This window comes from Anabrus simplex, chromosome 2, assembly GCF_040414725.1.
Source record: "Anabrus simplex isolate iqAnaSimp1 chromosome 2, ASM4041472v1, whole genome shotgun sequence".
Lineage (NCBI taxonomy): Eukaryota > Metazoa > Arthropoda > Insecta > Orthoptera > Tettigoniidae > Anabrus > Anabrus simplex.
In genome coordinates, this window is record NC_090266.1 from 1,676,558 (window position 1) to 1,703,653 (window position 27,096).

At 38.0% G+C, this 27,096-nt stretch overlaps 1 protein-coding gene across 1 annotated transcript in view; it reads right to left on the minus strand.

The window, feature by feature from the left end:
• yata (N-terminal kinase-like protein yata) overlaps positions 1 to 27,096 on the minus strand; it is an 882,319-nt gene that overhangs the window by 786,482 nt on the left and 68,741 nt on the right. Inside the window, exon 2 of the mRNA XM_067140315.2 lies at positions 11,424 to 11,564. Coding sequence (XP_066996416.2) covers positions 11,424 to 11,564 — 141 coding nt within the window. The remainder of the gene's footprint in view (positions 1 to 11,423; positions 11,565 to 27,096) is intronic.

A 27,096-nucleotide genomic window follows, 5' to 3' on the forward strand; every position in this document is an offset into this window, starting at 1 on the left:
TGAGTCATACAAATTACCACGCATGAGTCATACAAATTACCAGAGTCCAATATAGCAATGTTTTCCCAGCTGTATGAAACAAATTACTCATACAATATATGGATACCTTCCAGCTTACAAATATTAATGACAAAATATACAAATAAAATACTGATAATAATTACAATAATAATAATAATAATAATAATAATTGAATATTGACAATAACATCTCTCACTTCTACATATAGTGCGAGGGTGTGATATATGTACTATCACATAACGCCCCCTTGGTGAATCGATGGTATCACATATTATGATTCACCATAAAACAGAACTTCATAAATAACCCTAGAATGACATAACTGAACACTTAAACTACAGTGATAAAGATACATACATTGCGTCTACTGCATTGTATTTGCACAAGCGAAATACAATTTGTCCAAACAATAATAATAATATGGCTATATACACTTAATATGGCTATGTACACTTAACTCAAAATTGATAATATTTACATCCAAGGTGCAGATCCTCTTTCTTACATCTACAAAGACTATAGATATAAAATGTCCCAAGGACCTTGTTGTCAACAGTTAGGAACTGGTAAGCACACTTGCCTATTCTACTGTCCACAGTATACGGACCCTGATATAAATTTAAAAAACTATACATAAATTTAACATTGGTATCGATAGATGAGGAATGCGTACCGTAATAAAATCCGAATACCTCTAGAATCCACTCTATCTCACACACAAATATTCATCCCATCCAGTCACACAAGAATCATAGAAGCTTTCATTCAGAACATTCATAACAAAGAAATCCCTCTTTCTGAAATACGCGGGAATCCCACAACGTGTACTCTTCCACAAACCCATAATTAATGTAAGCAAACAGATCACATACTTTTTCACACATTCCACATTGATATCATACAGCACGTCATTCAAATCATTCACACAACTCTCAGCATTAAATAAAACATTACACACTCGCTTATCAAACATACGCACTTCATTCTCACTCACGCTCACTCTATCACTGAAATTCTTACCATAATTCACTTCGAAATTGCTATCCTTACTACTTAATGACCCAACAATTAATCCATCTTCACTACCTTTCATATCAGCTCCTACTCGCACCACTTTCATGCCAACAACACTGCTACTCTCGACCCTCTTACTAGAAGTTTCATTAATCTCAAAGTCACCATTGTCACACATAATCGACCTAACTTTACTCTTCTCACGTACACTTAAATCAACAAAAACATCCTCACTCTGATTTATAATCAATAAATACTCTTCACTCACTAAACAACGTTTATCAACTTTACAAAAAACTTCCCTTTCAATTTCGGAAACTTCTGTAAGATTATCGATCGCAACACCGCTATTACCATCACCACTAGTACAAAGTAAGTCATCCGACACATCTTTCTTACTTTCATCACGCCACCTATACACAAAATCACAAAACACATGGTCATACAATACTTCCTCTTTCACGTCTACATCATAACTTACTTGTTTCATCGCGTGAATAGGAATTTCGGTATCGGACTGCCTATCTGACCCAACTAAGAAGTCCAATTCCGGTTTAAATCACCTGACGTAGCTTGTTCACTGTTATCATGTCTCTGCACTTGATCTGGAGGTCTTTGATCCGTACGCCCCCTATTTTCTGATTCCCCTTGATTAGGTCTTCTGCCATAATATTCCTGGTGATTAACTCCCTGATTAGACTGTCTGTTTCCCCTTCCAGAATTACCACCCTGATTCCCTTTCCTAGAATGACTGAAATTATGATTATTCCTATCTCCCCCTAGCTGATTACCTTGTCTCCCATTATCTCCGTAATTTCTACCCTCACTTTGCCTAGTCCTCCCCCGCCCTTCCAAAGCATCAAACCTCTCTAACAGCTGCTCTAATTCCTTAATCGTAACAATATTCTGCATACATGCAGCTAATCCGACCTTCTCAGGAAAATGCCTCAACAGCTGGCGGACTGTATCTCTCTCCGATGCTAGACCTTCAATATTCTGGATGATCATGCGCCAAGAAATACTCCGTCATAGACACACCTTCCTGAGGTCTATATTTGCCAAATAGCATGCGATCTCTTTCCCTTCCCTGAATTCCAAATTCCAAAATCGAAATACCCTGTCTATAAACTTGAAACCAAGGTCTCGCTTCTCCAACAAATGCATCATCCAACATCTCATCCACCATGCTCCACTCAATCAAACCATCGTCAAGATTATTGGAAAACTGTTTCTCCGCCATTTTCAAGAATTCCATCAGATTAAACTGCCGACCATTAAACTTGGGTAATTCAGAGTCCTTCATACAAGATACGTACCTATTACATATACTGCTACCTACTTGGATTTGACTGATCTCCTGCCTTAATTTCACATGACATGTTTTAATTTCTTCTTCCACTATCATTCTGGCATTTCCTTCTACTGACTTGAGGTCTTCTTTTACTGACTTAAGGTCTTTCTCCAATGTCTCATTCTTCTCATCTATACACTTCGCAAAAACATTCTGATTGGATTTAATTCTTATCTATTTCTTTGACTTTATCCTCCACTATTTCTATTCTCTTATCACATTCCTTGCTGTTTTCAACAAATTCCTTCCTAACCACATTAAATCGGCATTCAATTTTCTCAGTCAATTCCAAGCATTGAGCTTCTACCTTAGTGTTGACTTCCTGAATTTCCCTGCTTTGATGGTCAAACTTCTGATTTAATTCATCTATTCTACCATTCACAACACCACTTAAACTATCAATTTTACTAGACAATTCAACACTCACTGAACTTAACTCCTTACTCTGATTCTCAATCTTACTGGACAGTTCCGTACTAACTGAATTTAATTCACTATTAATACTGTATATTTCATTACTTGTTACGATTGCCGAATTTACAACGTGTATTCCCTACCTTGCATGCTGCTGTTCTCTTTGATCTTGTCCTCACCGCATCAAGCATTCCACTACTCCGCTCACCTGTGCTCTGCCTGCGCCATTCATCATGTGACTATGACGTCATCCTCTCTACGCTTCGCCTTCTCTGTTGTCTGTGCGCTGCGTGCTCACCTATTGGACACATGATGATATGCTTCTCGAACTTGCTGGCTTGTAGCCTCGTCACCTTTCTAGATTTTTCTACACCACTATATATTTCCCACTCCGCTGCACCATATTTGAGTCTGCTTTCATCTCGGAGTGGTGGAGCACCAAAATAACCGTGCTACTTTGTATTATGTCAATTACATCTGGACTGTATATCTTCAAACTATTTGGTGAGCAAGATTTCTCATTATTTGGACATTAATTTTTCATCTGGGCCACTTGCCTGCTGAACTTTTCTTCCGCCGACTTAATACCTTGTATTTTAAAAGCTCATACGAGAGACTGCACTTCTACACGAACTGCGCTACGGATTATATAAAATTATTTGTAATCACTTCAGTTGTCTTCTAAGACATATGCCATTTATAAATTCTGTTCTCGTAACATAGGAATACCCGGTGAAGAAAATCCTTTCCCCGTTTTGATCCTTATCCCACTTCTCTTTCCCCTTCCTTTCGCACTTCTTTTCTTTCAGGGTTTGCTCCCACTTTTCTTACTCAGTTTCTGTATGTATTCATTGTATACTTGTATTTGTTCAATAGGTTTTTATTACATGCATTTCGGAAATTCTATTTGTAAATGTGGCAGACTATTCTGATTTTCTCAAATTTTACATAATTATCTTTCACCACTTGTTAAAATTTGTCTTTGATTTATTTATCTTGTTACTATGTTTAATTGTAAAATATATTCTATTCATATTGTTAATTTTTGGTCTTCCTATTGGCCTAGCTCCTTCTTACTGCGCGTTTCCATGGTTTAATCATTTATTATTATTATTATTAATATTATTATTATTATTATTATTATATATAATTCGCTGGGGCCATCAAGGACCACGTTAAGTCTTGTTGCATTTGACACTGAACTTGGCCTTCTTTAGAGCCCAAATTTCCCTTATTCTTTGTGAGTGGGCCTGCTTACGCTCCTCTGTCCAAGGGGCACATGTCTTCTCTTGGGTTGCTCGTCTCGGTTTAGCCCGTTCGTCAATATTTTCTTGCGGAAGAGATTATTATTATTATTATTATTATTATTATTATTATTATCCATACTATATTATATCACTTTGGTGGATACTATTTGTTTATCGCATGCTATCTCACTACAGTATTTGGTATTCAGAGCTCCCTACAGTATTGGTAATCAAATATACACCACAGTATAACAGAGCTCCCTCACAACATACTTAAAAAACTCAATTCACTCTTCAACCCTTTACTCTGACTAACAATCTTGCTGGACAATTCAACACTATTATCAATTTTACTGGAAGTTCAACACTATTACTATCGATTTTACTGGAAAGTTCAACACTCACCGAATTTAACTCTTTAAACTGACTATCAATCTTCAAGGAAGGGCTAGGAGTGGAAAAGAAGCGGCCGTTGCCTTAATTAAGGTACAGTCCCAGCATTTGCCTGGTGTGAAAATGGGAAACCACGGAAAACCATCTTCAGGGCTGCCGACAGTGGGGTTCGAACCTACTATCTCCCGAATACTGGATGCTGGCCGCACTTAAGCGACTGCAGCTATCGAGCTCGGTAAAACACTATAAACATATCTGTAAAACACACACTAACATACAAAGAATGGCATGTTTCGTTCTAAAAGAACATCCTCAGATTCTATCAAATCATTTAAAAACAATCTTATATATGTACAGTATTGTTTACGTAGCGCAAACTTGTCAATGATAGAGAGATTAGTGATAACGTGAAACAGTAATGACAAAAAATAAAATATATACAATTATTAATATAATGAAAAAACTTACGTATTTATCTAGACTACCGACGTTAAGTCCGTTGTCACCAAACACTATTTCAGGACTGTGGTCATGGAAAGTTTGTGGTGAGCCACGCTGTGCGTGGAGAGGGGAGGGCAAGAAAGGGAGGGGCCTTGTAGAGCGATGTGGATCTCTCCTATTGGATGATTAAATTGAGTAGACTATAGAGTGGAGAGGGGAGGGAGATGTAGGGCGGAGTGGCTGGAACGCTGTGGAACCTTCCATCAACATTGGAGAGGGGAAAGATATTATTGACCTATTTCATGTTAATTGTACCTTTGTGTAATATGGATAAATGCAAATTAATAATATATTTTTTTATTTTAGGTGAATAAAGTAAGGAACGGACGGTATTATTATTATATTATTATTATTATTATTATTATTATGAAAAAAGCAATTTACCTTCCATCAACATTGGAGAGGGGAGAGATGTTATTGACCTTTTCCATGTTAAATGTACCTTTATATAATATGGATGAATGCAAATAAAATAATTTTTAGGTGAATAAAGTAAGGGACGTTATTATTATTATTATTATTATCATTATTATTATTATTATTATTAATATTAATATGATTATTATTATTACGATAGAAGCAATTTAATGAGTAGGTGTTGTTAGATATTATGTGAGTAGAGCGAATAGGGGGAATTATTTAAATGTGTATGCTCATTCAGGTTACTGGCAGTAGCACTTTTTGCGACGTAAATTTCTATTGCTTCTTTTATATTCAGAGATTTACTTTTATTTTCGAAGTGCAAAATTTTTAGATCAGTGTTGATGTCTGTGAAATGGTGTGAACAGTCGTAGATGTGCTCCCCGAAGGCTGAATGCCGATTATATCTGATCGCGTTTTTGTGTTCTTTGTATCTTGTATGGAAATTACGTTTTGTTTGACCTATGTATGTGGCGTTGCAGTTAAGTTCTTGGCACTTGAGTTCATACACTCCTGACTTTGAGAAAGGGTCCTTTTTGTTTAGCTTGCACCTGCTGATGTGTCTCTGTAGTGTGTTATTCGTTCGAAAAGCTACTTTTAAACCTTGTTTCTTGAAAATGTTAGCTACTTTGTATGTGTTATTGTTAACGTTGTTGAGAACCACGTAGTTTTCTTTGTCGTGTGTGGTGCTTTCCCGGCGACTTTTCTTATGTCTATTTAATAGTTTATCCACTGTGCCTGGAGGACGGTTGTTTTCTTTCACGATTTGTTTAATGATTTGCATCTCTTCATTGAAATCTGTTGTACTCATTGGTATGGAAATAGCTCTATGTATCATTGTATTCAGTCCTGCTATTTTGTGCGTGTATGGGTGGTTCGAGTTGTTGTCAATAGTGTGCGACGTCTGAGTGGGCTTTCTGTATACTTTGTAAGATAGGTTGTCATTATTCCTGTTGACTGCGATGTCTAAATAGTTTATTTTCTTGTTATTTTCTGGCTCCATTGTGAAGCTGAATGATTTGTGTAAAGAATTTAGAGTGTTTAATAACTGGTCTGCATTAGTGATGTCATTATCATATATGCATATGACGTCATCCACAAATCTGCTCCAATGGAAGATTCCTTTTGAAAGCTGACCCATTAAGAAGGTGTTTTCGAAGTTATTCAGAAAAATGTTTGCTATTATACCTGATAACGGTGAGCCCATGGCTAGCCCTTCTTTTTGGCACTAGATTTTGTCGTTAAATGCAAAGCAATTTTGGTGTAGTGTTGTTCGAAGAAGGTTAATAATTTCTTTGGTTTCTTGTAGAGAGGTGTTTTCTTTAAGAAGGTTTTCGATAATTTTAATGGATTCATCTATTGGTATGTTGGTGTACATGTTAGTGATGTCAAAGGATATCATACGTGTGCTCTTTGTTATTTTAAGTTTATTTAATTCTTTAATTAGGTCTAGGCTGTTTTTAATTGATCTGTCTCCTTTAAGTGAAATTTTCTCTTTTAGAATGATGTTCAGTTGTTTGCTTAAATTGTAACTTGGCGCATCTTTAAAATTTACTATTGGTCTAATGGGACACGGCTCTTTGTGTATTTTGGGCAGGGCTCTTAGTGTGGGGAATTTAGGATTTTTGATAGTGAGGCTTTCTTTTTCTTGTTTTGTGAAAATTAAGTCTGTTTCCTTGATAGCTTGCTTTATTTGGTTTTGAAATTTATTTGTAGGGTCGCGTTGCAATTCTTGAATACCGTTGTTGTTGATAAATTCTATTGTTTTTCCTATGTATTCATCTTTCTTCATTATGACTGTTGTGTTACCTTTATTCGCTGATGATAAGGTTGTCGTTTTTAATTTTGTTCTTAACTGTTTTTAATGCCGAGTATTGAGTAGCGTAATTCGGTTGTTTAGTGGAATTTTCATGTGCGATTATTTTTAGGGCTTTGTTGGTGGCTACGTTTTTTATTGTTTCTCTTTGTGGAGAGGGTATTTTGTCGCAAGCAATTTCTACGTCAGTGATGAGCTTTTTTATGTTGTTTTTGTTATGACGTTCCTGGCAATTGTGGTCTCCTTCATCGTCACTCTGTTCCTCATCAACTCCAGATTCCTTCACCATAGCTACAATTTCTTGGTCTGTTTGTAATTGATGACAGTCAGCTCCCATCCACTCACTAATGTAATTTTCATCGGCTTCCACACACCCAGGAAGTTGTTGAACGATTTCAAGGAAATTGACATTTGCAGGCACTTTCACTGGACTCTCGATGAATGTGAGACTCGCCCACAATTACTTCCACGTTTTCCTCACGAACTGCTCACTGACACACTTCCATGCCTCTGCTGCCCAGTAAACCACATCCTTTACAGTCACGTTCTTCAGTTTTTTTTTTTCTTGTTTTTGTTTTTTTTTGCTTCACGTCGCACCGACACTGATAGCTCTTATGGCGACGATTGGATGGGAAAGGCCTAGGAGTGGGAAGGAAGCGGCCGTGGCCTTAATTAAGGTACAGCCCCAGCATTTGCCTGGTGTGAAAATGTTCAGTTTTTGAAGAATAGTATGTGAACTGTCATTCTCAATCACGTACCTAAGAAGTTTCCGCTTATACACAAGTTTTACATTTAGCAGAACGCCCTGGTCCATTGGCTGCAATATTGACGTAACATTAGGAGGCAAGAAAATTGCTCTTATTTCACCGCAAGTTAATTTCCTTACTTCTGGGTGCGATGGAGCATTGTCAATTAAGAGCAATGCACGAGAAGGCAAACCACTTTTTTACATTAAAACTTTTTACTGAGGGAACAAACTATTTTTCAAACCATTCCTTGAAAAGTTGTGCATCCATCCATGCCTTTTTTTTTATTTCTGTAGTAAACTGGAAGTGTGTTCATTATACAGTTTTTAAATGCTCTTTGTTTTTCTGATTTGCCAATAACCATTAAGGGCAATTTATTTGTTCCTGCAGCATTACTACATGCTAATACAGTAACAGGTTCCTTACACATCTAAAAACCCAGGTGCACAAGACTGGGAAGGGCCTTGAAATTTGAACTTGTTTCATTGGAGTTATACACCTGTTGCGGTGAATAATTTCCTGATGCTACCAATACCTAATGAAAGAAATAGATAGTGTGCTGAGGAAAGCAGCAAGATTTGTAACAGGGGATTTCAGGAGTAAGAGTAGTGTATCAGAAATGTTAAAGGAACTTGGGTGGGAAACTTAAGAGAAGGGAGAAAACTAAACATATAGGATTATATAGAGCCTATACAGGAGAAGAAGCATGGGGAGATATCCGTGAGAGGCTTCAGTTGGAAAATAATTATATCGGCAGGACTGACCACAAATATAAAATTAGAAGGAATTTTAGCAGAAGCGATTGGGGTAAAGTTTCATTCATTGGGAATGGTGTGAAGGAGTGGAACAGTTTACCAGGGGTAGTGTTTGATCTTTTTCCAAAATCTGTACAGATATTCAAGAAGAGAATAAACAGCAACAGAGAAAATAAATGGAATGTTAGAGGGCATTCGACCAGTGCAGGTTAATGTAAATAAAAAATGTGTGTGAATAAATTAATTCCATCCCCTGGTCTAAGGAGTTTGGACAGCCAAACTAGGGGACTGCCTGTAGGGGTGAAGTACAGTGGGGACTTCGAGGGCCCTGGGACCACTACAGTAGCTGTGAAGGCCCTTCAGGAACTCTGAAAAGTGGTGGCAAAAGGGGCTCTGGTTAAGACGCAGCAGGGCGTTAGGCTACTTAGATTCCAGAATGTGTAAAAAAAAAAAAAAAAAAGTAAATAAATGCAATGTAAATTTTAATCTTATACCAGTTGTATAGTATCATTTGAAGTAATTCCATATACTGTATATCACTTGACTATATTTGTAAGTAGTACAGGAGATATTATAAATAGAATTTTGTAAACAATATAAATTTATTAAGAATGAGCTGTGTGTTTAATAGAAATAAATTGTTAGTGTAAATTGTATAATATTGTATTATAGGATAATTTTCTTCTCTTGTTAATTTAATATTTAGTGCTTGACAATAATGTATTTTAGTGTACCATTTGCCACCGAGGTAGACAACTCATTTGCAAATAAAGAGATTTTAATTTGATTTTGAAGTCATTAAATTCCCTGATGTAATCTTCTGCAGCGGCATGATCACTTGATAACTATTCTCACGCTACTGTTAACTGACGTAGTCCATGCCTTTTCTTCCATCTATTGAACCATCCAGTATTGGCAGTGAATGAAACATCTCCATTCAATAATGTATTTTAATGACGCGCCTTTTCTTGACCAAGAGGTCCACTTAACGGAGTACCTTTTTGCCTCTCCAGTGAAAACAATAAATAAAGCGCTTCATCAGGTTTATCGAATTTGGACACTTTTGATGTTCGGTGGAATTAAAGATGTCTGTTGATGATGCTGTACAAAACTGTTCGATTTTAGAACGGTTTCTCTTCCAGTCAGAAATCGTAGCTTTTCCAACACCAAACTCGACAGATAATTTTGATGCACTGTCACCCTTATCCAACCGTTTCAGCACTTCAAGTTTTTCTTCAAGAGTGCAAGACCTGTGCTTTTGTTTGACATTTTCAAGCCTTGACTTAATCAAATTTATCACAGTATAGCGCTGCTAATAAGCTGAGACAAAGCCACCAGCTAACTGAGGAGGCAAAATCACCCAAAGACCTTCACAACTGTGGCATGCTGCAGTGAGTCACATCTTCACGTTCTGCAGCACTACCACTGAGAGAGCGGCAGAACGATAAAATAAACATCATAAGCAGCTCTTCGCATCCCGGGCACAATGCAAAAGTGTAACCCGCTACCGTATTTTAGCTGTTTCAGGAGACAAGTTTTCACTTAGTTTTAGTCATTTTCTCCTGTACGGGTTGTTAACTACCTTACTGTAATTTTATACAGTATTTTATTAATGTAACTGCTAAAGAATGGACATTTCAAATTACAGTATGTACTGTACTGTATTGTAGAAACTATTTTCCTCAGACAGTTCAGGCGCTGGCAGGTTCGATCCTGGCTCAGTCCAGTGGTATTTGGAGGTGCTCAAATACGTCAGCATCGTGTAAGTAGATTTACTGGCACGTAAAAGAACTCCTGTGGGAGAAAATCCCGGCACCTAGGCGTCTCTGGAAACTGTAAAATTAGTTAGCGGGACGTAAAAACAATAACATTATTAGAAAATATTTTCCGGTTAATCCGAAGTTTAGTTCGGATTAACGAGACTCTACTGTACTAACTAATAAAATAACCCAAAAAATAAGATTTTAAACTGTAAGAAATCAACCAGAATTAGTACATGCTGAATGAAAGAACATATACAAGTCAACAATTGAGTATTTCAAGGAAAAATATAATCTGAAACTCTAGAAGAAACAGAAGTTCTGATAGGGTCTCACAGTGTGAATCCTAAGTTCTTTCAATCATTTAAGAAAGAAATGGACTATCTCAATCTTTAAGATATGAAATAGTTACAGCAATGATAAAGAAATCATGCCAGATTTTAATCCATCATATACACAAAAGACTCAATAGTACATGATTTATTGTAAACATTTTCGAGAATATACCGAGTACCATGGGACTATCTCCAATTGGAGATATTTTTCATATAAATAACAAATAAATACTCTCACAGAGTTGAAAATGTAGATAAGAAAATATTATATCCTTGATAACTGAAATGAAAAGTGTGACAGACTAGAAATATTTCCATATTGTTATTCTCAACACCATTATGCTGAAAAGTATGGCTTCCAAACATCGTGAAAAGTTTTTATTTGCTATTTGTTTTACGTTGCGCCGATACAGATAGGTCTTATGGCGATGATCGTGAAAAGTAGAGAGGACACAAAACAAATATATTCACAGGACGTCAACGATAAAAATGTTTTGCTGGTATACAGTATCTTCCCAAACCCAGGTTAGATATTGTTAAAAAATTCTTTGGAGTTCAAATATGGCAAGAACAAATGTATAAGTTCAATATGGAATAAGTACAGTAAGTACAATAAGTATATTATTATTACAAAGTAGTTTTGATCATACCTCTAAGCTATCCAAGTACATAAGGATGCTTGGATGTCTTAATGTTTTAAGTCTTTTCAAAGCAGCTTTTGCCACCTCAAACTGAGTTTCATTTCCATTTCTCACATCAAACATGAAGACAGACACATCTTCTCCAGAACCCTGAAACAATCACAAATCAAATCAGTGAGCCTACAAATGTATAGTAGCCAGTGCTTGTTTAAATTATATAGGCCTAATACTTACCATAGTGTTCTTGACGAACAAAAGTAATTGAACTATGGAAGTTCTAGTCCAGACAAGAACTTTCTATTTATTTGCGCCTATTTGAATAGTATTATATATCGGAAACATCTATGTCCCAAGTAGTGTTGCCAAACCCTAAAATTTTCTCCACTAAGAAAACACGCAAAAATCTGCTAGAATCTGTCAAAATTACAACAAAAAATTTCAATGTAGCATACTGGTATTTTAATTCAACAATTTAAAATAATTAAGCATTCATTTCCACCAAAGTTGACTAACACAATAAATCTTCCATAACATCATCTACATCTGCCTCCAGTTCTGTGATTGAGGTGCCTGGTTTCTCGGTCTTACCAATTTGCTTAAGGATGTTTTCTGGTACAGTACAGTCAAGACAGTTTAGTCTGACATGCATTCAGAATCAGGTTTTCAGTATGTTTATAAGCCATTTTGACATCATGGTAAAACCTGCAGCAACTATGTTAAATCTGAGATTTTGAAATGGGTTCTGAAGAATAGCATCTTCATGCCACCTCTTTCCTAAATTCTATCTTTACATTATTCCACTCAATGACTATTAATCAGTGAAAAATTTTCATCATTGCAATTTCAAATATTCCATAAACACCTCACAAATCAGCAACTTTAATTAAAATATGTGTTTACTAATAACACTCAGTGAATGTTTACTTTCATTCATTATATCTTTAAAATCTGTGAACAAACTGATTTCTCCATAAGAAGAAAAGCTTAAGACATCCAAGCTCGGTTAGAGAAGGAAACACACACCACCAAAAACCCTGCTGATTGCTTCTTAGTTGCACTTGCGACAGAGTTTGTCACCGAAGAACTCAAGGAGGTGAAGTGCGAACTTGCTGCAGTGCAAAACAAAATTTCTAAACAGGGTGACCTAATTAATACAAAGAGCAGTACAGCAGGACGAACTACTTATTCTGCTGTTTCCCATTTTCACACCAGGCAAATGCTGGGACTGTACCTTAATTAAGGCCATGGCCGCTTTCTTTTCACGCCTAGCCCTTTCCTATCCCATTGTCGCCGTAAGTCCTAAATATTGTTATCACTGAAATCAGATTTACATTCAATGTAATGAAATTTGTAACAACCCAAAATGACAAACCTTGAGGCAATAGTATAGGCTGATGATGCTCATGAATAAAAGCGAAACATGTCCCGGTAAATTAGTGTTGTAACATTACAACTTAGCAACACAAACTGTAATTTGTATTGAAAAGGTGGATCAAAATAACCAACAAATTGTTAGTATAACATAGTCCTATCTGCGTCGGTGCGATGTAAAGCCAATTGTAAAAAAAAACTACTTATTATTACATGGTGTGACAGAAGGGAGAAGGCCCATCATATCACAAACATGACCGTATCTGGCGTGCAAAGAAGTCGCTTCCGGGTATGGGTATGCTGAGCATGAGAGAGAGAAATTGAATTGAATTTATTGATGATGATTTACATGTCACTGAGGCTGAAAAGCCCCTTTATGTAGCATCTCCTTATAACACAATACAGGTTTATGAATATACTAACTACATTTTGTAATATTAAAATATCAAATTAAACATTAAACTTAAGAATTAAAATACAGATACCAATTCCAATAAAATTAAAACATAAATTATATAAGAAGTAATAAAGTATATCATTCAACTTATTTAATATTTTAGACTACAAGAATCTAAAGAACATAAAAAACAGAAACAATTTTCTTAGAAATATACATATTTCACATTGTTGGACACAAGAATGCCTGATCTCAGCCCCTAGCGTACTCCTCCAGGAAGATAGATGTTAAGGACTGCTTTAGTTGGGTACAGTTTCTGTCATATGCGAAATGGTGAAGATTAAAGACATTGAAGATACGGGATGCAATGCAAACAAAAGATTTGTTAAATTTAGTGGTTCGATGAAGGGGAATTTGAAGGGTAGTTTTTGTAAACCTATTATCTCTGTTATGTACTGACTCCATAGATTTAAATGCATTATAAAGGTAGGGTGGGGTCTTCAGTTTGAGAATTTTGTGCGTAGCAATGGCTACTGAGATTTCCCATCGTTCATGAAGTTTCAACCATTGCAGCTGTATGTAATAGGGTGTTATGTGTTCATCACGCCTGGCATTTGTCACGTAACGAACATGCACATTTTGTACCCTGTGTAGTTGTATGTTCAAAGTTTCAGATAAGTTGTTTTATACGACTGATCTATAGTCAATTATGGGGAATATAAGACTTTGAACAAGTAGTTTTCGCATAAAAGGTGGTGTACATGACACGTTACGTTTCAAAATATGCATGGATGACACAACTTTTCTGATCACATTTGACGTATGATCAGACCACGATAGGGTTCTGTCGAAAATGAGTCCTAGATTGTTAACGGTGTCACTAAAATGGATATCTGTATCTAGAATTTTTATTGCTGGGAGGGATTTGAGGTCAACAGTTTTCAGGAGTTTTGAGTAACCTATGCAAATAAGCTGGGTCTTAGCCACATTTAATTGGAGGTTATGATTTGCACTCCATTCGATCAATTGAGAGATATCATGGTTAAAATGCATTATACAAGAAGGTGCATTAGTGGGACTGAAGTGGAAGTAAGCTTGTAAGTCATCAGCATACATGAGAAAGGTACTACTTTTAAAGACTTCAGAAATGTCATTTATATAAATAGAAAAACATAAAGAACCGAGGACTGATCCTTGTGGTACGCCACAGTTTGCTGATTCCCAGATAGAGGATTGTCCGTCAATGAACGTGACTCTTTGTGATGTACTTGATAGATATGATTCAAATCACGACAGCGCACTCTGCGAGAAACCAAGTGACTTCAACTTTGCAAGAAACAACTCATGATTAACAGAGTCAAATGCCTAAGAGAAATCAAAGAGACATAAGATAGTAAGCTGCCTCTTATCAATGGCCGCGCGTATATCATCCGTTACTCTCAGCAGAGCCGTAGTAGTACTACGGCCCTTCTCGAAGCCAGATTGGTAGGGATTTAGAATGTGATATTTAGACAGATATTCACATATCTGCTCATGAACAATTCTTTCTAGTGCCTTACTAAGTGAACAGAGAATGTTGATAGGCCTAAAATCACTACAGACTGTTCGGATTTTCTTTTTGGGCACAGGACGTACATTGGCACGCTTCCATTCTGAGGGGTACACTCCATTCTGTAGAGAGAAATTAAATAAATGTACAAGGGCGAGAAGAAATATGTCAATGCAATTAGAAATCATGGATATTGAGATATTATCTGGACCTTTAGCTTTAGTTTGAATTGATCTGACTGCTTTTTCTACATGTGAAGGGTGTTCGTACATGAAATAGAATTTATCTCTGTTACTTGGAGTGAGAGATCTATAATGTTTGGCAGTTTCTGATAATTTCGGAGATTTAAGTTAGAGACTGATGCTATATAATATTCACTTAATTCAGATGGAGTAACAGGCATCTGGCTATCTAGAGAGTGACTGACTCCATTACCAAGTGATTTTGCAACACGCCAAGAAGCTGATGTACTCTTACAGTTACGGAAGATGTTGTATGTATACTTCACTTTAGTGTTTCTAATGACTTGTTTTGTCTCATTACACAAGATCCCTAAATTGCTCGTAATCATCTGGAAGTTTTGTTTTAATAAATTTCTTCCTAGCTCTGTCCCATTTACTTATCAATTCCTTAATACGCTTACTGGACCATGGTGTTGACTGGTGTTTTACGAGAATTCTTTTTGGTGGCCAGAAACTTCTAGTTGTATACAGGCCTCACAAAATAGGAAATATCTTGCAAGTAGATGATAGCCTACTAAGATTATTACCAGCCTACGAACATGTCATACTGTCAGGTGACTTCAATACAAATTTACTTGTATCCATGTATGACTCAAGACAAGTTGCTCAACATATTTAAATCCTGCAACATGACAGTACTTACGCTAAACCCAACTCACCACATACACTCCACTATGACAACTTCCAATACCCTCACTGATCTTACGATAACAAGTACTCCCGACGTCCAGTTCCCAGGCCTGGGTATATCACATCACGACATCATTTATTTAGCATTATCAGTTCAAGTTCCACAATGCAACCTATAGAGCAGGGGTTTCCAAATGGCAGCCCACAAAGTCATATTTGGCAGCCCATGAGGGCTTAAAAAAAAAATATTTTGAGAATTGTGCAGAAAATTTATATAAGAAATATTTCATAGCTAATTCAAAAATGTATTAATTTTTATACCCTTCATAGACTCGTCACAAATAATTCATTCTTTAATATTCTTTCCTGTTTTTAAGTATTCAATTGGGCAGAACAGATTATTTTATTTTACAAAATTAAAATCCAAACTTTGGCAGAAAATGATCCCTCACCAGAAAATGATCCCTCACATATGCCAGTGCTAGGTCTTACCCATTATACGAATGGCCATGAGAACACCTGTGGGGATGGTCTTCTTGAGCCTTAAGCTATTTCTGTGGGGCAAAATATTTTTAAATTGAACCACAAGTCTGTAGAGGCAACTTTCTCTATCACCAACCCCCGCCCACCAAAATTTCATCGACCGTTTACCAGGAACTGTGTACCCATTGGCAGGCTGTCAATCACGCCCTGTCTCTTCTACCCTGGACTTGCTGCAGTTGGTTTTATGACTGGACTCGTGCTGTGATCCATAACCTTGTTCCCCGTCGTAAAACATCTGCCAGATGCCCTCCATGGAAGAATCACTTCAATCACTACTGATCTGATTTAGGGCAGTCGCCCAGGTGGCAGATTACCTGTATGTTGTTTTCCTAGCCTTTTCTTAAATGATTGCAAAGAAATTGGAAATTTATTGAACATTTCCCTTGGTAAGTTATTCCGATCCCTAACCCCCCTTCCTATAAACGAATATTTGCCCCAATTTGGCCTCTTGAATTCCAACTTTATCTTCATATTGTGATCTTACATACTTTTAAAGACAACAACCAAACTTATTCGTCTACTGATGTCATCCCACGTCATCTCTCCACTGACAGCTCGGAACATACCACTTCAAATGTATATAGGAAAATATTTAATATTTATTTCCACCTATTCAATACAATACAATACAATAGAATACAATACAAGATGTTGGCATTTAAGTTAAAACATTTTTTTAACCCTTTGTTGCCTGAAGCGTTATTTTACTAAGTACGCTTGTTATGTGATCTACCTTGAACAATCTACTGTCTATGCAACCTTTATTTAAATTGTGACCTTGACCCGCACTCATATTTTGGGTGAATTATTGCTTTCTGCCATGGACCTCGTGTTCCCGGCCTAGTGATTGTGCAGAACTATTATTTTACAATGAGCATATGAGGCTGGAACTCTACTATACTTGAAGTATTAATTTAATAAAAACTTTGTATTTCGTGGACTCTGATTATATCTGGCTTAGCACCTTGGACGCTCGCCCTACTAAGTATAATCGCACTGTAGGCAGCTGCATGGACTTCTACGCCATCTATGAAATCACGTTGGGTACTAAAGTGTGTATAGTGACAGTTGCCCACCAGGACGCGTATCAGTTCTATTCTGTGTCGCTCCAAGCGGGGAACTTGGAAACGTTGCATTCTGCGCAGGAAGTCTTGCAGACAAGTTGTTGGAAAGGATGGCTGCCGTGACAGTTACCAAAACTATGAGTTCCCGAGCTGGTATTGGGTGATAACCAGGAAATAATCACCACATCTAGTGATGGGAGTTTAATTATCTTTTTGTTTTTGTATAATACGTGTGTTCATTCTGTATAAAGATGTAGTTAAGCAGGTAATTTTATTTAATTCTGGTGAAGTGATAGTGTTAAGGTCAAATTACGAGGTGAGTTATCTTAGCATAAGGCCTACTTGTAAAAAGGTTTAATGTATTATTTCTAATGAAATTACCTTACGGTGTATGTATTATATTCAGTTTGGTGTGGTATATTGATGTAGTGGACATCTAAGTTTGGTGATGCCGTGTTCTGCTATCAGTGTGCGTGTGACAGGTAACGTATGGCCATTATTGTGCTGAGATAATATTTGAAATTTTTTGGTGTCCGTTTGTTTATTTTGGTCATTCTCTTCGCCCCGGGCTTATTTTTCTGGTGTATTTGCTGTTATTTTCTATGCTATGCCCTTATGTGTGTGCCGTTCTTCCTTGTAATTTGGTATATTTGTCTCTTATTTCGTGATGTATTGTGTGCTCATATTCATGTTTCGGTTTCTCTCCTTGGGCAATTGTATGCTCTTGTCGCGTGTTTTGGCTATCATGTGCCCGTAATTTGACCTAACGCTGCACTTACTCTTGTCTCTATAATTTTCTTTAAAATTCTATTAACATTATTATTATTATTATTATTATTATTATTATTATTATTATTATTATTATTATTATTATTATTATAGTTTTATAAGATGGTTAATACTTTCATTTCTAAGGGAATATTTTATTTGAGTTTGGTCAGGCTATTTCCTTTCCCCTTTGGGGGCTTTTAAAATGATAATACTATATTGTTGGTGTAATATCGCATTAATGTTATCTCACTTTCAACAATACAAGTAACGTCTGTAAGTCGAGGGTTGGACAGCCCCGGAGTGAAGGATATGGTGCCTAATCTTATCTTTGGTTTGGGAATTGTTGTCTTTATCTTTTCGTGCTTGACAGTTATGTAATTTTATTATCGGCGAGAGAATGTGTATTGTCTCTGTCACGATGACTGTATCGTGTGTTCTGCCCCATGAATACTACTATGAATCTATTTTCTTCTGATACTGTTGGTTTGCTTTTGTGTTTTGGGTTATATGAAGTGATCTGCTCGTGCTATTTTAGAGATGTTTCTGTGGCGTAATTATTGGGCTGGTTATCCATGGTGTTGATATTGTAAATTATTTTGATCTTGGGCAATTTTTTTTTTTAATCGCGGTGCGAGTTTGTTGTTGCGACATTATGTCAGTAATTGTGGGCTGATTTATTGGTCATGTACGGTGGTGTGTCCTTCATGTCTGGATTTGTGGTGGCCCATTTACTTCGACTGGGTGCTGTCAGAGTCCTCGATTTGCAAAACTTTTTCTTCCTTTTCTAGCTTAAAAGTTAATGTTTCATTTAATTTTAATAGTCTCCAAAAATGTGCTTACCAGGGTAATTATATAGTTCTACTGATGCATCAGTGTATGGCCCCTATATGTGTATATACTTTTTGGGGGGAAAAGTATGGTACCTTTATTTGACAATGAATTGTTTTTCCCTATTTTCTCTAAGTCATTTATTTACTAAATTTTCTTTTTACTCTTTAATGTTATCGTAATTGATTGTTTATCTATTCGTTTCAAGTTATTTAAATTTTATTTAAAGCCTTTGAATGGTAGTGTTGAAAGATTTATTTATTATATTATACTTTAAATTTTGAAAACCTTGGTGTCATTTTCTTGGATCCCATCCTCTCTCCGTTATTTGGGTAGGTCCCAGCTCCCCTTCCCTGTTTCCTCTATTCTGTATCCTTGATGTGTTTATCTTGGTTATCTGGTATTTTTGCTCTTTTGATATTTATCTTGTTTATGCACGCCCGTATGACAAACGTCATTTATTTTGCTAAACTGTATGGGGCGTTGCATTTGGTCACGATCGAGCGTGGTTTCTTGGGTGAAGCTATGCTGAATAGCTAGTTATGAAATTGCGATGCAGGCACGCAAAATGACACCAAAAAAATAAGTGAATATTTAATTATGTATTTGTAAGCCGAGTTGCACCCCACTGATTCTTTTGATTTATTGTTTCATGTACCCTCCTATGATGGCTGTACGCTCCATAAGTGACCCACGGTCCCTGCGTAGTGCTGAGTTAGCCTACGAGTTGCAGATACGAGGCCTTGAAAACGGGGGAACCAATGCTGACAAGATAGAGAGGCTCATCACTATACCGGAGTTGGACCAGCAGGCAGTCGGTGAGTCGATTGTCCTTGTCTCGGATAATATTGATGAGTTATTTGAATTATATTCCTCGTCTGCTGATTTTACACCATCTAAGGCTCAATTAAAAAGACTCAAAGTAAGAGTGGAACACTACTTGAATCGAATTAAGGATCTGCTTTCCTCAAATATTAGCCCTGATAATCGTCAAGTTGTGTCCGAATTATTGACTAAAGCCGTTTCCTTGTCTTGTGACGTTCACGCTCTTGAAGTATTTATTGATGTCCAAAAGCTTACCCTTGTGGATGTTAATGACCAGGCTAGTAACGTCGAACATCTTGATACATCCAACCCTAGTCCGACTGGTACCTTGTCTCCCCGAAATGAAAATCAATGTCGTGGATGCTCACCTAGTACCTCGTTCATTGTACCACCCCCGGTATTAGAATTACTTAAGGGTTTGGCCAATTTTTCTGTTGATTCCATTGAAGAGACCCTTCAATTTTTAAGATTCTGGATTGAATTATTAGAAACTGCACATGTTTTTGAGTTAACTTCACCAAATGTCTTCCGTGTCTGTTTCCCTCACTGTCAGGGCATGCTGAAGGACGAGCTACGGGATGCCATTACTGAGAACATCACTGTGGAGGATTTTCATGACACCATATTGAATAAGTATATTCCCTGGACTGCCCAACAGTCTCTCATCCAAAGTTGTTGTTTTCGGAGGCAATCTTTGGAGGAGAAATCGTCAACCTATATAAAAGATGTCAAGTACCATTGCAAGGTATTCCGGCAATCCATTTCGGAAACGAATTTAGTGAATCATTTAGTAAGGGGTATCTCGCCGCAGTACCATTCTTACATGTGCTTTACTCCGAGACCGGTGACCCTTAAGGAACTCGAGGCTGCTTGTGTGGAGGCAGAGAGTGTGCGTTATGAGGATTCATGCCGCGTGGCGGACGTTCCTCCACCCTCACCTTGTCCTTGGAATGTTTCTCAGACGTTACCTCTGGCTATTAAACCCGTTAAGAAGTGTTATGCATGTGGTGCCAGGGATCATCTTCGGGACAAGTGTCCGAGCCTGAAGCAGTCCAGTACACCGAAGAATTATTCCAACCCCAACTTCGCCTGTTTCGTTTGTGGGTCCAAGGAACATGCTAAGCGTTCTTGTCCGAATAAGCCCAGTCCTCTGACAAATTTTCCGCAGAATCAACCAAGAACATGACTAGCCGACACTAAAGTAACTGTGAATTTTCCTCCTGACTCGACTACATCCATGAAATGGCGTACCCAGCCTGATGATATTCGGTGTCATATTGATTGTCAGCATATCTCTGTTCATGTTTGTGTTAATCTGCCTTTTATTCCAGCTGAGATCAACGGAGAGCCCGTGTCCGCTCTTGTCGATTCTGGGAGCGTGTATTCCTTAATCAACGTGGCCTGGTATGAGAGGTATAAATCTCCGAGTAACCTTCCTAATCTTCAACCTGTAATAATTGTGTAACTGCTAATGGGTCAACTGTATGTGTTATTGGGTCTATTCTTATCAAAATTAGAATTTTGAATTTCACTTGGAAGTTTAAGTTAATAGTGGTTAAGGAATTGTGTTGTGATCTTACTCTAGGTGCTGATTTCTTGACTCATGTTGGTTTGGTGATTGACCTTCAGGAAAGAAAATTGTTTTTCAAGTTTTTTCCTGATGCTAATGTCCCATTAATTGGCAGGTATATTATCCTCTCTAGTTTAATTTCTGCTGTCGAGAACGCTTCTAATGTTGAAACAGTCCAAATTAATTTCGAGCATTTACCTCGTGACCAAGCTATACAAATTCATGATTTGCGTGCAAAATTTCCAGATGTGTTCACCGATAAGCTTGGGTTGACTAACGTCCTCGAGTACAAAATTGATGTGTGCGATAACATCCCTGTCAGATCCCCTCCTTACCGTTTGGCTCCTCCCCGTATGAAAATTTTAAAGGACATTATCCAAGATATGCTGAATGAGGATGTCATCCGTCCATCTACCTCGGCCTATTCATCTCCCATCTTTCTTGTGCCTAAACCTAATGGTGGTTATCATCCTGTTGTGGATTATCGTGCTTTAAATCGCAAGGTGGTTCTGCAGTCTGTACAGTTACCTGATATCCATTCTTGTTTTTCCTGGTTTCGTGGTGCTAAATTTTATACTTCATTCGATTTGAACAGCGCGTATCTTAAGATTCCTCTTGCAGAGGAGTCTCGTCATCTAACTGCCTTTGCGACGGACTGGAATCTGTATGAATTCTGTCGCGTGCCTTTTGGACTGTTCACGGGAGCTGCAGTTCTCACGCGCCTCCTACATTCAGTCCTTTCGGATATTAAATTTCAGTACGTTTATCATTATTTGGATGATCCTATAATTTACTCTAAAACTTTTCAGGAACATGTCCTGCATATCCACGAGGTGCTTACTCGGTTAAAGAAAGCTGGGCTGACTGTCAAAATTGCTAAGGTGTCCTTTGCTAAACCCCAGATGTCCTTTCTTGGCCACATTGTGTCTCCCGAAGGGGTTGCTATCGATAAAAGTTGAACTCAAACGATTCATGACTTCCCTCCTCCCAAAAACCCAAAAGACGTTGCTCGCTTCATTGGCATGGCTAACTTCTTTCGGAAATTTGTGCCCAATTTCGCTGAAATTGCTGCCCCTCTCAATGCGTTAAGACGCAAAGATGCTAAATTTGTTTGGGATCTGCCCCAGAAGGAAGCTTTCAAAAAATTGAAAACCGCCTTGTCTAACTCTCCCGTCTTGGCCATTCCTGATTTCTCCAAAAAATTCATCGTACAAACAGATGCTTCTTGTTCGGCTGTTGGCGGTGTTCTTCTTCAGGAGTCTGAACTTGGCAGACGACCCATTGCGTATGCATCTCGTGCATTGAGCTCATTAGAATCTAAGTACTCCGTGTATGAACTTGAATGTTTGGCAGTCATCTTTGCTTTAGAAAAATTTCGGATGTATATTGAGCATACGCCCTTCCTCTTGGAAACTGATAACATGGCCTTAAGTTGGGTTCTGAATCGCCCACGTCGAACTGGTCGTCTAACTAGGTGGGCAATTCGTATTTCTGACTTCAAGTTTGAGGTACGTCACATAAAAGGAACTGACAACGTCATTGCCGACTGTCTGAGTCGTATGTTTGGTGACTCCCCTGTTGAGAATACTGATTTTGTAACTGTTGATCTCCCTCAACCATGTTATTGTGTCTCTGGTTGTGTCAATGCTATATTACCTGACTGCCCATTATTATATCAAGACATTAGTAAGCATCAGAAGGAAGACCCTGAATTGAATTTGATCATCAAGCATATCAAAGCTGGCAAAATTGTAAAAACCTATAGTATGCGTAATGGCATCTTGTGTTGTAAGGCATGTAATAACAAGAAGTGGAAAATTGTATGTCCTCAACTCTTAATTCCGGTTGTTTTTCAGTACTATCTTAATTCTGCTATTGGTGGACATCTTGGTAACTTCAAAACCCGTCAAAAGATCAGACATTTCTTCATTTGCAAGAGCATGGATTTTCAAATTGCTGAAATGGTAAAATCTTATCGTGTGACTGCAATCAGCAAACCGGCGTTGAACACTAAAATTGGTATGTTAGCATTGTCCCAAGCTTCCTCCCCCATGGAAAGACTGTTTGTAGACTTCGTTGGGCCGTTACCCCGTTCAAGGCGAGGTTTCAGATTCATACTTGTGTGTGTAGACGGATATTCTCATTTTTCCTGGACATTCTCGACCTAACGCCCCTACGGTTATTAAATGTTTGAACTCCATCTTTAGTTCTTTTGGGCCTCCTAAATTTCTGGTAACGGATAATGCTAAGTACTTCTCATGTAATCTGTTCAAGAAATTCTGTTTCGATCTGTCTATTTCCCATGTCACTACATCTCCCTATCATCCTGCCCCATCATATGCTGAGAGAGTGAATCGGAAACTTAAGTCTGCGTTGACTGCATTCCATCATAAGGATCATCAAAATTGGGATTCCTCCCTACACTGGCTAACATAGGCCTATGCATTAAATTCCGCTGTTCATGAGTCTCATATGCAAACACCCATGTCACTTATGTTCACATTCACCCCCATTTCTAATTTGCTGAGGATTGACGAGTTGCTTCCCGAGAAAAAAGATCCTGAGGAGATTAAAACAGCGTGGAAGAAAGCCAAAGATAGATTAAAAGTTTCATATGCTAAAGTTGAGAAACAATATAATAAGGACCGTCGACCTACTGACCTGGCTGTTGGTGACGAAGTCTTTATCAAGACTCACTACCAAAGTAAGGCAGTGGATAAATTCACTCGTAAGCTTGCTTCCCGTTTCCATGGTCCTTGTACTATTCTTGAGTTTCTGACCCCTGTTTCTGTATTAGTGAATGACCCCCATTCTAAAAGAATCAGGCGAGTTCACCTCAGCCAAGTAAAGCCCGCTTAAATTGTTAATTTATGTCAATTGTAAATGTTAAGCACTAATTGTATGTTTTAATATGTACTTCCCTTATGTACCATTTAATGTGTATGGCCCTTATGGCATAAATAATTCCATGTAAATAGTGAGGATTGGTATCTGTTATGGCAGACTTTGCCAAATTTTAAAGCTGTTTTCTGTGCTGTGTGCACAAATTTTTTTTCATAAAAAAATTCTGAGATGAAATCTCATGTCACAGTAAGTGTTGGTACTTACTATTGTAATACCAATATTATGGTCCGTCATTGGACATTATAAATTTTCCAGCTAACTCATTCTTGGTTGCCTGCGTTTCGCTCTCGTGTGCTAAGTTAGGCTCGTCAGTTGGGACTTAGCACACCACCCAAGACGCAAGGCTAGTGCATACCGTGGAGGTCACTGCATAGGCTACTTGAAGCCACCAGCAGTGCCAATGCACTATGAGAGCTATGTCTCATTTTCAAAAATTGATGCCTGCCAGGCCATCAAATGATGTAGATATTGATTCCCATAGGGAACCTAAAATATATGTCCCGAACTTAGCACACGAGGGCGAAACGCAGGCAACCAAGAATGAGTTAGCTGGAAAATTTATAATGTCCAATAACGGACCATTATATTGGTATTATAAATTTACTCATTCGGGACAAATATTTTAGGTTCTCTATGGGAATCAATATCTACATCATTTGATGGCCAGGCAGGCATCAATTTTTGAAAATGAGACATAGCTCTCATAGTGCATTGGCACTGCTGGTGGCTTCAAGTAGCCTATGCAGTGGCCTCCACGGTATGCACTAGCCTTGCGTCTTGGGTGGTGTGCTAAGTCCCAACTGACGAGCCTAACTTAGCACACGAGGGCGAAACGCAGGCAACCAAGAATGAGTTAGCTGGAAAATGTATAATGTCCAATAACGGACCATTATATTGGTATTATAAATTTACTCATTCGGGACAAATATTTTAGGTTCCCTAAGGGAATCAATATCTACATCATTTGATGGCCAGGCAGGCATCAATTTTTGAAAATGAGACATAGCTCTCATAGTGCACTGGCACTGCTGGTGGCTTCAAGTAGCCTATGCAGTGGCCTCCACGGTATGCACTAGCCTTGCGTCTTGGTTGGTTTGCTAAGTCCCAACTGACGAGCCTAACTCAGCACACGAGGGCGAAATGCAGGCAACCAAGAATGAGTTAGCTGGAAAATTTATAATGTCCAATAACGGACCATTATATTGGTATTATAAATTTACTCATTCGGGACAAATATTTTAGGTTCCCTATGGGAATCAATATCTACATCATTTGATGGCCAGGCAGGCATCAATTTTTGAAAATGAGACATAGCTCTCATAGTGCATTGGCACTGCTGGTGGCTTCAAGTAGCCTATGCAGTGGCCTCCACGGTATGCACTAGCCTTGCGTCTTGGGTGGTGTGCTAAGTCCCAACTGACGAGCCTAACTTAGCACACGAGGGCGAAACGCAGGCAACCAAGAATGAGTTAGCTGGAAAATTTATAATGTCCAATAACGGACCATTATATTGGTATTATAAATTTACTCATTCGGGACAAATATTTTAGGTTCCCTATGGGAATCAATATCTACATCACTTACTATTGTCCCATGATTTTTCTAAAACCTTATTGCTACTTTGGGTCGTGGGAACCCTGTTGGTATTAAATGTTCTCCCCAAAGGGATGTGACTGGACCATTTTACATTTATTAGTATATGTGTGGTGTACTTGTTCCCTCGTTGTCTGCTTCCTTGTTCATGTTGCAGCTTGTGCGAACATTCTCCATCCTGAAGCTGCTGTTTCTAGAAGCACCCGAGGACTGGTACATCGCAGGATGTCATTGGAGCTCAACATTTGATGCTACTGATTGCAAGTCATGTGTCTGTTTTCCACCTGGTGCGTTGTACGCTGTCCTTACTGGCCATTTGAACATCGTCTTCTAGTACACTGAACAGTCCGTGCTATGCCCTATGTTGATTCTTTGATGTCTTCTAATTCCAAGTAAGACTGTTATCAAGATATTCTCTATGCATGAATGGAAACATACTCGACATCGAGAAATTATGACACTAAACTTGTGACGCCTAAATTATTATGGACTTGACGTGTGAAGTCATGCCAAACTCTTCGAACGCTCCTGTACCTTGTGACTGTGTGATACCTTTTATGTGCATGTGACTAAACTCTATCTGCACAATCTCGGCCCCCTGTGGTCCTCTTTCAGGCGGGGGTGACTGAAGCGTTATTTTACTAAGTACGCTTGTTATGCGATCTACCTTGGAAAATCTACTGTCTATGCTACCTTTATATTTAAATTGTGACCTTGACCCGCACTCATATTTTGGGTGAATTATTGCTTTCTGTCATGGACCTCATGTTCCCGGCCTAGTGATTGTGCAGAACTATTATTTTACCACGAGCATATGAGGCTGGAACTCTACTATACTTGAAGTATTAATTTAATAAAAACTTTGTATTTCGTGGACTCTGATTATATCTGCCTTAGCACCTTGGATGCTCGCCCTACTAAGTATAATTGCACTGTAGGCAGCTGCATGGACTTCTACGCCATCTATGAAATCACGTTGGGTACTAAAGTGTGTATAGTGACAGTTGCCCACCAGGACGCGTATCAGTTCTATTCTGTGTCGCTCCAAGCGGGGAACTTGGAAACGTTGCATTCTGCGCAGGAAGTCTTGCAGACAAGTTGTTGGAAAGGATGGCTGCCGTGACAGTTACCAAAACTATGAGTTCCCGAGCTGGTATTGGGTGATAACCAGGAAATAATCACCACATCTAGTGATGGGAGTTTAATTATCTTTTTGTTTTTGTATAATACGTGTGTTCATTCTGTATAAAGATGTAGTTAAGCAGGTAATTTTATTTAATTCTGGTGAAGTGATAGTGTTAAGGTCAAATTACGAGGTGAGTTATCTTAGCATAAGGCCTACTTGTAAAAAGGTTTAATGTATTATTTCTAATGAAATTACCTTACGGTGTATGT